We start from the raw sequence: 13,845 nt of genomic DNA on the forward strand, positions 1-13,845 counted from the left end.
TTTTTGCAAAATTATTATGATTTAGAAGCCTTACAAAAATTGAACGTATTTCAGTTTACATGAATGCTTAATATATCTTTTGAGGATATAGTTGATATGGCAAACACTTTTTCATTTGACTTGCATGTAGCTGCCATGTCGTTCAACTATAATGGTATTATCTCAAGGATGGAAGTGATTGGTATTAAGGGATGAACTCAACTTTTTCTGGATTTAGAGTCGGAGGCTGTAATCTAGTCTTTGGCAAGAGTTGAAGGTGGTGCATATATTGTTTCCAAAAAAGTCTCATCCTATATAGCTCAAACTTTTTTTGCGAGAAAACATTCGATCTATTCATCCTCAATCATGGTAGTACAACGAGCACAAAAATAAGAAAAACATACAAAGATCCGTAGACCACCAAGTGAGCCAAAGGCGCGCCGCCATCATATCACCCCTCCCTCGCCAGAGCCGGGAAAAACTTCTTATAATTGATGAACGGGAAGTCATTGTCGTGCTAAGGCCCCATAGGACCAGCGCAGCAGAACCACAAACGCAGCCGATGAAGAGTGGCGTAGATCGGAAGGACCCAACCTAAAGACACATAAACGTAGATGTACAATGACCAGATCCGAGTAAATCCACCAAGGACAGATCCGCCGGAGACACACCCCCACACGCCGTCCGACGATGCTAGACACCCCACCAGGACCGGCGCTAGCGGGGAGAACCTTATTTCTTCTTTAGGGAGCCACCGCCATCTCATCTTCCTGAGCAGGATACAAATCTTAACTAAACTTGAAGGGACATCTAAAAACTGAGCCCTCCCACCGGCAAGGGTCGGGATGCACCACACCACCATGGTCCTAAGGCCACCGGAGATGAGGCGGACCGGCGGCGGCGCCGACGGGAGGCGTAGAAAACCTAAACCTTTCTTTGGGGGGGGGGAGGAGGCAGCTGCGTGATCATGACGTCGTTGTGAGGATTGTTGACTAGCGAGAAACTGTTACTTCTTTAGCTAAGTTCAAAGAAGTTGGCCTCATAACTAATCATCCCAAAGACCCACAAGCATTTTGCTATTTCTTTGCAAAATTAAAGAAGTGCAATATTTCCCAATGCAAGCATCATTACGGAGGCATACATTTATATTTAAATCCTAATGTCAGGAGCAGGCATCTTGTTACTGGGCAGAAAAGGGAGTGTGGTTTTGTGTAGCTTGAGCTACACGGTACCCCTTATCTTAGCCATCCATTTTGGCATCAAGATCCGTACATGCACATTTGTCATTTTTGTTTCTCTCAAACGAAACAACGTATAAACTTCAATCTTTGCAGGACAACAAAACATTCTAATTACTATGCGGGAAAAAACTTTCAGATTTTTTCATGCATTTAAAATGCTAAATATTATTTTTTTTTATCAGAAAAAAAATCCTCATTTTGTATATTTTTGTTGGTCCAAAAAATCTGAAAGTTTTTTCACACTTGGAGTTGTAAAGTTTGTTTGATCTGCAAAGTTTGAAGTCCATATGTTCTTTCATTTAAGAGAAACAAAAACGACAAATCTGCTTGTTGCAAGTTAGTTGAAGAGTACGGATCTCAAAGCAGCGTTGAATGGCTGTAGATAAGAGGTTCCATGTAGGACGAGCTACAAAGGAACTTTGTGGGCAGAAAATTCAGCTATAGCCTAGTAACCATGAATCTTGGTAACCAACGAGAAATCGCCATACGGAGCAAAAATTCTGAAATTTTGAATTTGGATGAATTTTGGTTGAATTTGAAAAGCATTTAAAAAAATCATACTAATTTTTTTCGGTAACCGCCCGATATTTTCTAGTTACCTCGGTAACCGGAAATCTGTATGCCCCATGAGTATTTTCTTTCATCTGGGATCTAAAACCTTCGTGATGAGTAACTGTTGTGAACCTTTGATGAATTAAAACGACTGGGCCATAAATCACCAGTTGTAGCTGGTGAAGTTGTTGGCAATCCTCGGAAGCCATTGCCAGTCAGATGGAAGCATTACATGAACCTCTCCAATTGGAGCCCCCCTAGATGCTTTTGGCGAACAACACTACCCCCTGCTAAGTCTGTAGATGCTTTACACCATGACGCAAGCGTTTATTAAGAGGTCACCACACAAAAAATAGAAGATATTGAGCTCCACGATGACGCCCCACAGAGGGTAAGAACACAAAACACCATCACCGCTGGGTCTCGCCGACTAGATATGAGTTTCATCTGAAGCCCTAGCATGGGGCAAGGAGCCCACAACGGCTCCTCGAAAAGGGTCATGACACTCATAGGCATCGCCTCCATCAGCACCTGATAGCAGAGCATTCACTTAGGAACTCACTGATGCCATGGCAACGTACCTAAGCCATTGTGCCTACCCAAGGGTGAGCCCCACATGACTAGATCTAGGCCTCCAGATTCTAGGCTCACAACTACCGGCGGTAGCAACCTACCCAGTACTATACCTAGCCAAGTCCGACGCAAAAAACCCAAGTCCGGACCCGGCCCGGCACAGTCATTGGGCCTGTTTTCTTGGCCCAAGCCCGGCCAGAACGCATAAAAGCGCGTCGGGCCTCAGGCCGGCCTGGCCTGCCCTTTAGAAAAATACGAAAACTATGGGCCCGGGCCCGACCCGGGAGCAGCGTCGGGCCAGATCTGGTTTTTTCGGGTCGGGTCGTTCGGGCCGGGCTGCCCATGACCAGGACTACCCAGTACCACCAGTCACGAGCCACCAATCCCCTCGCCATTCACACATCCAACGAATGTAGTCAGCGCAACAACCATATTGCTCGCTCGACACACCCTCTAAGGCAACCAATTCTGAGCATCACAACCTTGACGTTCGGATATCCGCGCAGTTGCTGACAAGGTGCCAACACATAGCAGAACCAGCCGGCAAGCATGCGAAGTTTGAGATCCATCACTGTTGAAGAAGCTTGAAAAGTGCGAGTCACACCAGCGGTAGACCACTCTTCCCCGCAACAGCCTGGACTTCATGAAAGGCAACTTGCCCAACATGAATTCTTGAAAGAGTGGTGGACTGATACATCGCCATCGTATCTATATTTCTTTATTATTACATGTTATTATGGTATCAATCTTGGATGGTTTATACGCACTTATATATCATTTTGGACAACACTAACGCCCACATGTGTGATGCGAGCCAAACCCGCCCACACGCCATATAACACACAGACCGCGTCATGTCACCGCATGCATGCATGTGGGAATCTTTTTGGATTTTTAGTTTTTAAAATGTTTTATCTCTTAACGAAAATCCGATTGAAGATCCATTTTCACCCTTAAATCTCTCACGACGAGATCTTCGAAACTAGATCTCATATCGATATATTTTGACAATTTTTTTGGGTTAAAAGTTGCCGAATCTATTGCACATGAATTGTCATGATGTTTACACTGAAGTTGCCATGATATGTTTCAGCTATTTTCTTCTACATTTAAAAGTAAATGTTGACATATTACAAAACAGAGAATTAAGAAACTAGACTTGCCATGAATCATAAACTAAAATTGCCATGATACATGCACTTAAAATTGCCATCGTTCATACAAAAAATAATTTTCATGGTCAAAGTATTGGAATTGCCATCATAAAAAAACTAAAACTGCCATGCTCTACAAACTAAAATGGCCACATGGCAACTTTAATTTAAGCACTATGTCAACTACAGTGTAAAAATCATGGCAACTTTTGGTCAAAATAAAATTTGTCGAAACATACCAACATGGGGTCTAGTTTTGAAGATCTCGTCAAGACGGATTTAATGGTGAAAACGGATTTTTAACTCGATTTTTTAATTAGGAGATAAAACATTTTTAAGTCGAAAACCAAAAAGATTCCTGTTGATGTCATCCGTTCATACGTGGCAAAATGAGTGATGATGGAGGCGTGTGGGCGATGTGCAAGATGCCATAGTGTGGGCGTTAGTTTTTTCTATCATTTTTAGGGACTAACCTATTAACCTAGTGCCCAGTGCCAGTTGCTATATTTTTTTAATTTGTGTTTTGCTTTTCAGGAAATCAATAACAAACAGAGTCCAAACAAAGAAAAAAAATTGGATTAACTTTTCCTAGACCAGAAGAGCCCCTAGAAAGTTTGGGAGAAGAGATGAAGGGCCACGAGGGAGCGACAAGCTCGGGAGGGGGATTCGATCACGGAGGGCTTCTACATCAACCTTGTTGTTCTTCCGATGATGTGTGAGTAGTTTACCTTATATCTACGGGTCCATAGCTAGTTTAGATGGCTTCTTCTCTCTCTTTGATCTTCAATACAATGTTTTCCTCGATTTTCTTGGAGATCTATTCAATGTAATCTTCTTTCGCGGTGTGTTTGTTGGGATCCGATTAATTGTGGGTTTATGATCAGATTACCCATGAATATTATTTGAATCTTTTCTGAATTCTTATATGCATGATTATTATAGCTAAGTATTTCTCTCCGATCTATCCGTTTGGTTTGGCCAACTAGATTGATTTATCTTTCAATGAGAGATGTGATTTGCAATGGGTTCAATCTTGCGGTGCTCAATTCTGGTGATAGAAAGGGACATGCCATGTATTTGTATTGTTGCCATTAAGGGGAAAACGATGGGGTTTATTCATATTGCTTGGATTTACATTGCCTACATCATGTCATCTTGCTTAAGGCGTTACTCTGTTCTTTATGAACTTAATACTCTAGGTGCATGCTGAATAGTGGTCGATTTCTGGAGTAATAGTAGTAGATGCAGGCAGGAGTCGATCTACTTGTCTCGGACGTGATGCCTATATACATGATCATTGCCTTGGATATCGTCATAATGATGTGCTTTACTATCAATTGCCCAACAGTTATTTCTTTACCCACAGTATGTTTTTTGTTCGAGAGAGAAGCCTCTAGTGAAAACTATGCCCCCCGGGTCTATCTTTGTCATATATAAGATCCAAAAAATACCTTGCTGCAATTTATTTGTCGTTATTTTATTTCGTGTTTTGCTTATCTATCTACCATTATCAGACTTGATCCTTGCAATTAACTGCCGAGGGGATTGACAACCCCCTTTTTCACGTTGGGTGAAAGTATTTGATTTTTGTGTGTAAGTGTTGTTCACGAGGTATTATATGGTTCTCCTACTAGATTGATAACTTTGGTTCGAGGGAAATACTTATCTCTACTGTACTGCATGATCCTTTCCTCTTTGAGAAAATCCCAACGCAACTCACAAGTAGCATGGACACAACCATGCCATCATTGGCCTCTCAATATCCGAATGTGGGAAAACTAGGGAGGTTGACCGCCCCCTTCAGTTGAGGGCACAATAGACCACTAGCCCAACATGCGTCATCATGACACCCCTGGGTGCACCCCATCTAGACATGGGCAAACTAGGTAGGCATGTCTTCATCATGCCGCAGAATGAGGGCATCTCCCGTCGTTGGCCCTCCAGGGGGCGTCTAAAAGCGCCGCCTGGGGGTGAGCCGGCGCAAAAAATGGCCCTGGGGGCGAGTCGGTCCCCAGCCATCGGCCCCCATGGCCGCCCCCAGGCGCGTATTAAAAAAAAGAAGGGTCGTTCGGCGAAGTTATGATAAAAAATAGTTAAATTTCGGCTAAACATGGCAAATTTCGGCGAAATTCACGCATTTTCATTACATTAACCTAATCTAAAAAAGAAAGGGGCTGAAGTCGTCGCCGCCATCGTCGTCGTCGGCCTTCTCCTCCTTGACTGGGCGGCCCTGAGTCCCCACCCCGTTGGCCCGGCGCGCATGTCCGGCGGCACCGGGATGTTCGCCTGGAACAGGAGCCAGGACTCCTGTTCGCGGAGCGAATGGCGGCCGAAGCCGTTGGCCACCGCCTCGTCTCCGGGGAAGCGTTCTGCCATGGCGACGGCGGGGCTGGGCGGGCTCGGGAGAGGTAGAGGGAGGGGCTGGGCGGCGGCGCTCGGGAGAGGCAGGGAGAGGGAGGGGCTAGACGGCAGCGAGGGGCGGGGCTGGTGTGGGCACAGGCGAGTGGAGGCCGCCGGCTTTTATAGCCGGGCCGCGCCCGTGTGTACGCGTGTGAGGAAGGGGAGGCGTCGGCGCGCCGTCCCGTGAAGCGCCGCCCGTGAGGAATCAATGGCAAGGTGACCGGCGACAGCCTTGCCATTGATTCCCCGCGGGAACCGAGGCTGTTGGGGGAAGACGAGACGCCGAGTCGCTGACGCGGCTGGCCCGCGTCTTTTTCGCGTCAGAACAGCTCGTCCCGGCACCCCCGGGCGCCCCAGCGCGCCGGGTTCGGGTTGGGTCCGCCGGCGCTGTTTTCGGCCCAAACCGGCGAAAATCGGGCTCCTAGGGGCACGACTGGGCCATTTTTTCGGCGCCGGCGCGAAAAAATCGCCTGGGGAGGTCTTCCCGGGGACGCGGCTGGAGATGCCCTGACCCCGAGCATCGTCACACCATCAACGACGGCCAGGATCCCCCGCTACAGCTAAAAGCCACACACAAAACACATCCAAGGGAATTGTAACGACCACCAGTAGGGACCCCGTCTCCATCGTCCGCTACACTGGTTTCACTAGATGCATCCTCCAGCGGCGACATGAGGGAGAATGCGGAGAGCACAAGAGAGGATAGGAGAGGAGGTGGACTTTGGAGCAGCCGTCCGTGTCGCCTAGGGAGAGCAATGCCAAATGCCAATTTCTTCATGGACTCATCCAGCATACGTTCAAAATCAATATATTGGAGATTCTTGTTCAAAGACGGTATATCACAACTCCCCAAGTATTACTAAGTAGAGAAAAGCAATTCTACCATGCACGGGATATCCTGTGCATGAAATCCACTGTCCGTGGACGCTTTGAGATTCAAGCTATTTATTGGACTGTTTTTGGAATTTGTCTCATTTCAAAGCGTTACATTGTTTGTTTTTTTCATTCCAGAGTGTATCTTAATGGTTCATCGTGCATCAGTAAACCGATCCAGAACAAGTGCATTATTTTTATTGGTACACAATGAAACATAAAAAAAACGAATGCACATTTTGAAATGAGATAGATTTTGACAACAACCAAAAAAGTAGAATGAATCTCAAAGCAACCACGAATTATGGACCAACTATATTACTAAGTATCTATGTTGCTTAGGAGATATAATCCAGATATGAATGGTCCATGTGCATAGGAGAGGACTGCTAATGGGGATGCTGTAGCTACAGTCGTGGAGTCATTGTGAGAGCAGTACTTGCAGGCAAGGGGAGGAGGAAAAACTTGCAGTAATCGTGGTTGATATGCTCATTACAATGCAAAATGTGGCAAACAGAACCCCAAAAAAAGGAATTGTCACTAGTGTCCCGTGAGTTTTATACTGTATTTTTCTTCAAACTACAAAACCACCATGGTACACATGGGCCACAAATTTACAAATCTAGTTGGTCTAGCTTTGAGATCTGTCCTTGCATTAGCACTTGTTTTTCTATCCATGTCGAAAATCAGTATATATATATTTTTCTGAAACGCCGGGGGAAAACTGCCCACCTGCATTTTTAATTATAAAACGGCAAGGCAGCGAATTTGATAAGCATAGATAGAGTCCCAAGGGATCCTTGACTTAAAATATTGTTCTTCAAATATACTTACTCTAACTACAAGTTAGACCTCATTTTAGTATGTTGGCTTCAGTTTGCAAGTAACTGTCCTTTTCAGTGTTATAAACAAACATATTTGATGAAATAATGTTTATTATTTACTTCTTTGAAAGGACGATTTCGGTTACTTTGGTAATCTATATCGATATCTATACCTACTAATAAAGCAAGGTGCGTTTCGGCAATTTTTTCATCGTTCACCGTCGAAAAGAGTTTTTTTTGTCCGAGGTGGTACTAAATTCTTATGCGTTTGTCTGCTAGAAAAAAAGCTTTTCCAGAATTTTGTAGTTGGGCCACGCGTTGTGGCCCAGCGAAGCCAGCCCACTTATTTTCTGCCCATGCAGCTGGAAGAATTCTATTTTCCGCATAGGGCGACAAAATGGTCGGATCTTCGCACAGGACAACCAATAATGGGCTGGCCCAGTTTTTTTGTTTTCTGTGTTTTACTTCTACTTTTATTCTCCTTCCCGTATCTCCTTTTTTCCTTCTAAAGTTTATTTTTCTTATAGAATATATTTCATAAATTGAAAATTCTCAAAAAACTTTCAGAATATTTTTTTGGAAAATGTTAATAATCCCAAAATTATTTTGTTATTTGAAAAATATTTGGAACATGAAAAAAGCTTTCCATTTCTCAATTTTTATTATTACTTTGTAAAATTGTTCAAGATTTCTAAAACAGAAAATGTCATTTTAAAAAATGCTCCAAATCGACAAATGTTTCATCGGTTCACCGCCGAAAAGAGTATTTTTCTATCCAAGGTGGTACTAAATTCTTATGCGTTTCTCTGCTAAAAAAAGGTTTTTCCAGAATTTCATACGTCGGCCATGTGCAGTGGCCCAGCAAAGCCAGCCCAGTTATTTTTCAGCTCATGCACCTATAAACATACTATTTTAGGCACAGGGCGACAAATAGTCAGAGCTTCGACAGGAAAACCAATAATGGGCTGCGCATTTATTCATTTTCTGTGTTTTACTTCTACTTTTATTCTGGATCCCGTATCTCTTTTTTCCCTGTCAAAGTTTATTTTTCTTATATAATTTATTTCATAAATTCAAAATTCTCAAAAAATGTTCAGAGTGTCAAAAGAAATTAAATTTTGGAATGTGTGAAGAATCCCAAAAGCTGGTTCTTATTTTGAAAAATATTCTGAAGTTGAAGAAAGCTTCCCAATTTTTTCAAATTTTTATTGTTTGTAAAATTGTTTGAGATTTCTAAAAAGAAAATGGCATTTTAGAAAATGCTCCAAATTCGAAAAAATATTCTTGGTTTACTGAAATTTTCACAATTCAAAATAATTTTCACATATAAAAGATACACATTTTCGAAAAATGTTATGAATTTTCAATACAAGTTCTGGTTTTCGAACAAAATGTGCACAAATTTAAATAATGTCCTTGATTTTATAAAAAAAGTTGGTGTTTTCAAAAAAATATTTGTGAATGTTAAAAGATGTTCCTGTTTCAAATTTCGTTATATTTTCCTGAAAGTGTACATAATTTTTAAAAACCTGTTCAGCATTTAGAAAATGGTTCATGTTTCCTACAATATTCAGAAACTTCATACCTTCAAATCTCCTTGATTGAAAGGAAAAGACGATTGAATAATTCATGGGCCTTCTCTGGCGTACGTTGACGTAACAAAACTCTTAAATCGCCTTGATTAATGAATGGAAAAATAGCGGATTGATTACTTCACACCCGGCGAAACCGAGAAGCTAAATGTTCCTTTTCACGTCCACACAGGGTTTTGCTTGCACATATAATTCTCACTAACTTTAAATGCATATTATTTTTTCTCCCGTTGCAACGCACGGGCATATGTGCTAGTATATAGAATTGAAGACTTTCCGCAAAAAAAAATAGGATTGAAGACAAGGTTATATTATTACCAGCAGAAAAAGGGATGAGGTTATATTATTTCAATAGGGTAAAACATCTAAATGATCAATATATACCAATTCTTTATTGTTACTCCTTACGTCCGGTTTTATTAGGTGTTATCTTATTTTGTGACAAAGTTAGACCATAAAGTTAAGTAAGAAAATATAACCGATATGTCACAAAAATTATACCTCGGGGAAACCTCTTTCAAACACAAATCCAGTCGTTTAATTTCTGTAGCATATACTTGATATGTTGTTAATTATATAGATGGTTAAAATTTGACACAAATACTAGGGGACCAAAAACCTGGCTTCAGGGAGTATTATGATATTGCTAAAATGATAGAGAAAACTAAAGGACACGGAGGTATTATTGTTTGTGTTGTTCACAGAAGCATTTGTTGTCTCCGTGTTTTTACTCTAAACTTTGTTTGCCTCTCCTAACTTGCAATATGCTTGAAAGGTTAAGGTTCTTGATGCTGACCTGTTTCTTAAGCAGGTTCCAAACGTCTTCTCCCACTAGCTTGTCAACTCGGTGGAGGTGATGTGCTTTCATCATATTAGCAACTTCAATATTTCTTGTGGTCACCAATACCCAGCTCCCCGAAGCACCATCATTGAGCGGGACTCTAAGTAGCTCATTCCACACCTTAGGGCTCCACACATCATCCATCACCAACAATAATTTCTTTTGCTTCACTGCTAGATTCAAAGCACTCTCCAGCTGGGCCTTGTTGTCAGGAAGGTCACTTTGGTTACCTCCAACAGCATATAAGACGGTTCTTAGGACTGTCATCTCGTTGACCTCTTTATTGTTATTCACACTCAGCCAAATCCTCTTATGGAAGTGATCCTTCACCATAGTGTCATTGAAAACCATCCTAGCAAGGGTAGTTTTGCCTATCCCACCAGCACCAGTGATAGCAACAACAGGAAACCTGTCACTGCTTGATCCAGCACGAATCTCTTCCTTGTTGACTAGAATATCAACAAGCTTTCTTGTATCTTCCTTGATCTTCTCTCCAACAACATCAGATAGGATGATGCCCGATCCAGTTGTGCGGTTGCTTTTGATAAAAGAACTGTCAACTCTATCAATAGAGTTGCTTGCCGAAGAGTTGATTGCTTGGGAGATGAATTCATAGCGAGTGCTCCTCTTCTCAATGTCCAGCAACCGTTGGTTGAGCGCTTGGATTTTCTTCCCAATCTTGTGTGCAGCGACGGGGTTGTGGAAGCATAACAACATTGGGATGTTCCAGCATCCAGAAGGAGCTTTGGATGCATCCTCTCCCTCCATGATCTGGCAGAGGTCAAGTATGTTGTCGGCGTCGTACATGACATCCTTGAGCTCCCCGACCCACTCCTCTGCACCCGAGTCAGGGTTGTGGATGCGCCTCCTTTCAGCGTCGGCCATGATGCGGCTGAGATCACCGAGCGTAGCCTCGAGCTTGGTGATCTCGCCAGGTACGCCCAGGAGCATCTCTAACTCAGTCTTTGCCATACCTGCTAGGATGATAGCCAGCTTGGCCGCGAAAGCATCCAGGACGGCCACCATGATGAAGAAATCAAGTAGCCAAAGCCCAAATGAGAGGAGAGCAAGGTTTCAGAAGGCAAGTGTATGCTATGATTCCCCGATGTACTACGGCTTTGTAGAAAACAGAAAGTTGACCAGTGTGGTTTGAGTGCGAGCAAATGAAGGTGCCGCTTGTCCTAATTTATCGGGAGTACCTAGAACTCATCTAGATGAGATATAATTTGGTCTCGTTCACTTTGAAAACAAGAACAGATACAACCCACATCAGCACACACGCAACTTATAGCATCACATCCAATGGCTATAAAAGGTGAATGAGACCAAATTATATCTCATCTAGATGAGTTCTAGCAAAATTGTTCATTTTTTCAGCGAAACTAGCACCAGCTGACAAGCGACACCAACTACTATGTAGTATTAATTATGTTCCCTCATACGTCATGGCCTATACTACCACACATTATATTTGACTCGATCCAAAGGAGATGGGTTTGAATTAGTGGTGGTAGTTGGGGGGGGGGGGGCAGGTGACATCGACATGATTAGACCACAAGAAGAAACTAGTAATGATAATTCCGAAGCTAGAGGTCTTTTTTATTTTTACCACAATTCTTGAGATCATTGGCTCGAGAGAAATTGTTTTGTCGGGCGCGCACGGTAGGACATGTCTCTAATTATGCCGCTTTCTCGTTTGGGTTATTGTGATAACAATCTTTATTGTTGTTCCTTATACTAGCCAATCGAGCTTTTGGCCCACTCCCAGGAGCTGTCTACGATATCTATATTTTTCAGCACCTTTCAATATATGAGTGAGGAACAAATATTCTCTTCAGCAATTTTGGTAGCCACCAAATCATAAAAGCCTTCCATACAGAGGCAGAATCAGTGACTTGGACGTAAAGGCAGAGCACACTATCCCCTTACTTTGGTAGTGTGAGCGGCTAAGAGAGTAGTTGATGAGAGAATAAGAAAATAAGCGGTCCTAATGCGCTAAAGTTAGACAGATCCAAGAGGGAGATAACAACACACTATTTTCATCTGGTGGCCAATGGAAAACACGGAAAGAAACGGATTTATCATCTTGATAAACAAGAAGATAGTATGATCGTTTGTGACTTGTGAGGCCCAACTCAGTACTAGCATCACAAATTTATAGAAGTTGTTTGGTTCTCCACTAACCAAGAATTTCTGGATGGGACGGGCATGTCACCAATAATACCCTCAACTATCCGCGTTTATATAACTTCATGTTAAAAGTACGCAATAAATGATGGCTATGTGTAGAGCTGTCGATATGACGGCTAGCTTTTTTTTCATTTACAAAAGAAAAAATGGATGATATTTGACTAACTGCCACCTGAGTATACGTATGTCAAGCCTAAAGTAGACTTCGCGTACAAAAATCCTCATGACAATATTCATCTCTTAACTTTCATATCTGTATGGTTATTTAATCAAAACATATACTAGTTGCTACCCGTAAAAAAGAAGAAGATCAATACATATGACGACTATCCACTACCTAGCTACATTTTGGCACAATCAATCATGTCTAGATGAGGAGTGTGGGATGCAGACATTTACCTACTGCTGGACAGCGTGCATGTTATATGAAGGTTTGTTTATCTTGACTAACCTACTAGTACCCATATAGAACTGCATATATTGAACAAAGTGATGACTCTTTGGGTTGTATTGATTCATGAACCACTACATCGCTGAGTCAGATTGGTGTGACCTCTACTATATATGTATAAACATGCACCTTATTCAAACTAGATGGAGTAAGTTCCATGCACGCTATGTCGACGATGATGCTCGAGACATGGAATAAGTCGCTCGGGACATGGAATAAGTTGCTTGCACGCTATGTTGGCGATGACGCTCGGGACATGGAATAAGTCGCGTGCACGCTATGTTGGCGATGACGCTCGGGACATGGAATAAGTCGCATGCACTGCATGAAGTCGCGTACAGGTCCATCTGGTAGGCAGCATCGTGATCAGCCTCATACATGCTTATGGCATTGACATAATTCATGTTGGTCATGCGACACAGCAAGACATAATTGAAACAGAGTAAAATACACAATATGTCCTAAAACTATTCGAGGAGTGTCAAGTTAGTCCTAATGCTATGAAAATGCACATTTGGGTTCTAAATTTTTTCTAAGTGTGTCACCCACTGTCCTATCCATGTTGCATCAGTTTTGACTTGCATGGGTGTCAGGTTGACTACATGACTTGCGAAAAAGGCTTACTAAATAAGTAGTTATTACATATCAACTGTTGCCACACTCCATTAGTTGTCTGTAGCTTAAACAACCAGTTTCCTAATAAGGAGACATTCTTCATGTCCAAATCATGAATTCCTCCTCGCAAAAAAATCATGAATTCCCAAACCCCTTCCTCTATAGGGCGGCACAAAATGTTCCATTTAACCAATCGGTACCTTTTCTTTTGATCGTCACTCTGACAATAAAATCTAGAGCGAAAATAATCATTTTTTAAGTACACCCCTTGGTATAGCAAAAAGGGACATCATATACAAGGAAGGCTGCTAAGCACCGAGTTAACCACTGTAAGGCAACCTCCTGAAGAAAGATATTTTCCTTTCCAACTACATAGTCTTTTCTCGAACCGTTCTAATACCCCTTTCCATTCAGCATTTGTTAGTTTCCTATCATGAATAGGAATACCTAAATACGTTAAAGGAAATTCACCAGAGGCACAACCAAAAGTCTTGGTGTATTGATTCTCCATAGCTTGGGCTTCTCCAAAACAGAATAACTCACTCATATGGAAATTAATC

The 13,845-nt window shown here is 42.3% G+C and overlaps 1 protein-coding gene across 1 annotated transcript; it reads right to left on the bottom strand.

Annotated features, from left to right (window-relative positions):
- Positions 1–8,999: 8,999 nt before the first annotated feature.
- LOC123068084 (disease resistance protein RGA2-like) lies at positions 9,000–11,055 on the bottom strand. The gene is made up of 2 exons (XM_044490580.1): positions 9,985–11,055; positions 9,000–9,125 (listed from the first exon to the last, which is right to left on the bottom strand). The coding sequence occupies exons 1-2, from the start codon at positions 11,053–11,055 to the stop codon at positions 9,000–9,002; spliced, it is 1,197 nt and encodes a 398-aa protein (XP_044346515.1).
- Positions 11,056–13,845: the final 2,790 nt, after the last annotated feature.

The sequence above is a fragment of the Triticum aestivum genome, chromosome 3B, assembly GCF_018294505.1.
Source record: "Triticum aestivum cultivar Chinese Spring chromosome 3B, IWGSC CS RefSeq v2.1, whole genome shotgun sequence".
Lineage (NCBI taxonomy): Eukaryota > Viridiplantae > Streptophyta > Magnoliopsida > Poales > Poaceae > Triticum > Triticum aestivum.

Bases quoted from the DNA above. Each gene is read 5' to 3' on its own strand.
- LOC123068084 (XM_044490580.1), bottom strand. From the start codon at position 11,055: ATGGTGGCCGTCCTGGATGCTTTCGCGGCCAAGCTGGCTATCATCCTA. The intron at 9,126-9,984 runs GTCAGCATCAAG...AATGCTGAACAG, and splicing joins GGAACCTGCTTAAGAAACAG to GTTTTTAAAAATTATGTACA.